At 43.0% G+C, this 3,418-nt stretch overlaps 1 protein-coding gene across 1 annotated transcript; it reads left to right on the top strand.

Moving 5' to 3' along the window:
• The first annotated feature begins 1,894 nt into the window (after positions 1–1,894).
• LOC124525665 (interferon alpha-2-like) lies at positions 1,895–2,473 on the top strand. The gene has a single exon (XM_047098215.1). The coding sequence runs from the start codon at positions 1,895–1,897 to the stop codon at positions 2,471–2,473; it is 579 nt and encodes a 192-aa protein (XP_046954171.1).
• Positions 2,474–3,418: the final 945 nt, after the last annotated feature.

The following is a 3,418-nucleotide window of genomic DNA, read 5'->3' as shown; positions in this document are numbered from 1 at the left end:
GTTCTTAGGTGGAAGCTCTGTTCTGAGTTAATAAATGATGGTCAAGTCAAAAATAATTTAAATCCATATAAACCAGATAACTCAGCAATTATACTTGTAAAAGTCACCCTTGACCATTAGGTGGTCACTTAGACTTTTTATTTGTTTTATTTTTAATTTTTAAAAAATGTTTACTTAGTTTTGAGATGGAGAGAGAGAGAGAGAGAGAGAGAGAGAGAGCGAGCGTGCATGAGCAGGGGAGAGGCAGACACAGAATCCAAAGCAGGCTCGGGGCTCTGAGCTAGCAGCACAGAGCTTGCTGTGGGGCTCAAACTCATGAACTGTGAGATCCTAACCTGAGCCCAAGTCAGATGCTTAACTTACTGAGCCCCCCAGGTGCCCGTCACTTACATTTTTGATATGAGAGGCACTAGGGCTTACATGATGCCTCGAAATATTTTTCCAGTTTTACAGAACTGGAAATTCTTCCAATAAAGAATCATTCCTGTGAACCAGAAGGGTTTTCTTGCCTTCAAGCAATTATTTCTGGACTTATCTCTAGGCGCTGAACAGTGTTCCACTGTTCCACCTGCGGATCTCTCCACGACTTTCCAACATGGACCATTCCATGCCTTCGTTAACGCCTTTGTCTCTCTACCTGGACAGTGTCTCCAACTTGTCTCCTGTTGGACCAACAATTCTCTAAGATGCCTAAGTCTTTTCACTACTTTCCCTATTCTAAGACACATGAGTCCTTCTAGAATTTTCTGAAGGCCTTTATTGTAACTCATTGCACTATATTATATCGTGGCTATCATCACACTACTAGAGTTCCTTGTTGCCTTCATGGTCTTTTTGTAATGTCTGGATATGAGCATCTTAAAGGCAGGGGTCCTAGCTTCTTTTCTTTGTCATTTCTATATCCCTAATGTCTAACACAGTGTCCTACACATGGCCCATCTTCAATAAAATTAGAAGGAGGAGTGGGGACTGTTAGCAGCTTTAGAATCTTTATAGTTCACAGCACTATAGGATCATGGCAGCCAGCTGTGAGCAGTGCTTGATAATCCTGAGAGCAGCTAACATTCTTGGAACACCGAGAGGGCACTGGACACTGTCCTAAGCACTCTACTCGAATAGGCAAAGAACTGAGGCCGAGAGAGCTAAATTAGCTGCCTAAGGTGGTCGGGGTTAAATCTGATCCAAACCAAGGCAGACTGGCTTCGGTATTGGCACTCTCCATCACTCTGTTTTTCTGCTTAAGGAGGAAAAGAGGAATACCATAAGTAGAAAGGAGGTGAGCGCAATTAAATGGGGGGAGATAGGAGACAAAAACATATTTCACACATTCCACAATTCTGGTTTTGCCAGAAGGAAAAAAAAAAACCTAACAAAAGTCTCACCGTACATAACATGTTAGAAGGACTTTGAAATACACGTTTGTGATAAAGTCCAATTAGCTAAAACAAAGCCTTGAGGACCATCCCAAATATCTAAACAAGCATTTTACCCAGAGAGAGTCATCCTTGATTGAAACAAGGACAAACAACATAACTAAAGGAAGGAAAGCCATGATGAGCCATGCGCAGAAAATTTAAACTAAGGCAAAAACATTCGCGGCTTTGTTTCCACTTAACTGATTGCTGGTCACATAGGAGATAGTTCATAGCTACCACAGTTGTAAAACTGGACGTGTGTATCGCCGTGCAAAGACACTGCAGAGTTTTGTTTATTATTGAAAAGTAGTAAACAACAGGCGGAAAAGACCACGAGAAAAGAGGGGGACCCTGAAATATTGTGCAAAAACGAGGCTCCCACAGATATAAAAATTCAGCGATACAGAATCTGTGCAGCCAGAGGCGATCCACAGCCGGGCTCTCTCCGGAGAGGGAGTCACCCTGCAAAGGAACCCACCATGACCAGCCGGAGCTTGCCGAGCTGGGCTTTGATGCTACTTCTTTCCAGTACTGCCTGCTCTCTGGACTGTCACTTTCAACGGAGGGGCATCTGGGAGATTGTACAACATTTAGAGAACCTCGGAGGAAAATTTCCCCTGAGATGTCTGAAGGACAGAAGCAACTTCAGATTCCTCCAGGTTGCAAAAATCGACCAGCTTCCGGAGGAAACTGCTTTCCCTGCCATCGGAGAAATGCTGCGGCAGGTCTTCAACACTTTCAGCCTGAATGTCTCCCAATCGTTGTGGAATGAAAGCCGTTTAGAGAGACTCCTAAGTGGACTGTATCGGCTAACGGAGAAGACAGGGGTATGCCTGGAGCAGGACTCTGGGCAGGAGGATCATTCATCCTCGCAAAGGGAGGGTACCAGACTTGCAATAAAGAATTATTTCCAAGGCATCCGTGACTATTTGCAAGGCCAAAAGTATAGCCACTGTGCCTGGGAGGTCATCCGTGTGGAAATCCGAAGGTGCTTTCTCTTCATTGAGCAGCTGGCAAGAAGACATCGGGACCAAGAAATAGGTCACTTACATAACTAACTAATGTGGCACTGATCGCTAGTATCATTTTAGATGTCTCCTCAAACCAACGTGGTCTTTCTAAGCAGTTTTTTATTTATTCTTTTTGTAACTTAGGATAATATTGTCAGTCGGTTTTCTGGATGGATAAAACCATGCTTATCATTTGCAAATTATTAGTTTAATGGATTTGTTTATTAAAGTTGAGCAAACATTTGTTATTAAAATAGTAATACTATATTTGATGACTTATATATAAAATATCATTTTAAAATTAAATGATTCTTTTATTTCGTTTTTACAATCAAATCTTCTAAATTCAGTCTTCTTGTAACTTTGCTCAAATGGTCATCCTCAGACTGCTTCACTTGACAGAGTTTAACCTATCTTTAGGATCATTTCACAATGCAGAAAGACCATCAACCAATACAGAAGATTGTGGCAGTGATGAAAAATTTGGCAATTTCAGTTCTCAGTAAGTCCTGACCTGGAGCGAGAGCAGGAACACGTCTTTTGCCCTAGCCATCATCCCAGTCTTGGGCGTACCTATCCTCTATTTTATTTTTATTTTTATTTTTTTTTCAACGTTTATTTATTTTTGAGACAGAGAGAGACAGAGCATGAACGGGCGAGGGGCAGAGAGAGAGGGAGACACAGAATCGGAAACAGGCTCCAGGCTCTGAGCCATCAGCCCAGAGCCCGACGCGGGGCTCGAACTCACGGACCGCGAGATCGTGACCTGGCCGAAGTCGGACGCCTAACCGACTGCGCCACCCAGGCGCCCCGCTATCCTCTATTTTAGATGTTGTCTGAGATTTCATAAGAGAATGAGAACAAAGAAAATCATGGAGATAATGACGATAGTGAATATGAAAAAGTGAGGGAAAGGAAGAAAGGTGGGGCAGGAATTTCTGAGGTGCACTCTTACCATGTGTCCTCATACTCACCAGTGTGGAAAGCCCTGGA

This window comes from Lynx rufus, unplaced genomic scaffold, assembly GCF_022079265.1.
Source record: "Lynx rufus isolate CCGP_SWC_20201006 ecotype Redwood Valley unplaced genomic scaffold, mLynRuf1.p SCAF_10, whole genome shotgun sequence".
Classification (NCBI taxonomy): Eukaryota; Metazoa; Chordata; class Mammalia; order Carnivora; family Felidae; genus Lynx; species Lynx rufus.
The sequence above is the reverse complement of the archived record's forward strand: the minus strand, read 5'-3'. Positions and strand labels throughout refer to the sequence as shown.

Bases quoted from the DNA above. Each gene is read 5' to 3' on its own strand.
- LOC124525665 (XM_047098215.1), top strand. From the start codon at position 1,895: ATGACCAGCCGGAGCTTGCCGAGCTGGGCTTTGATGCTACTTCTTTCC.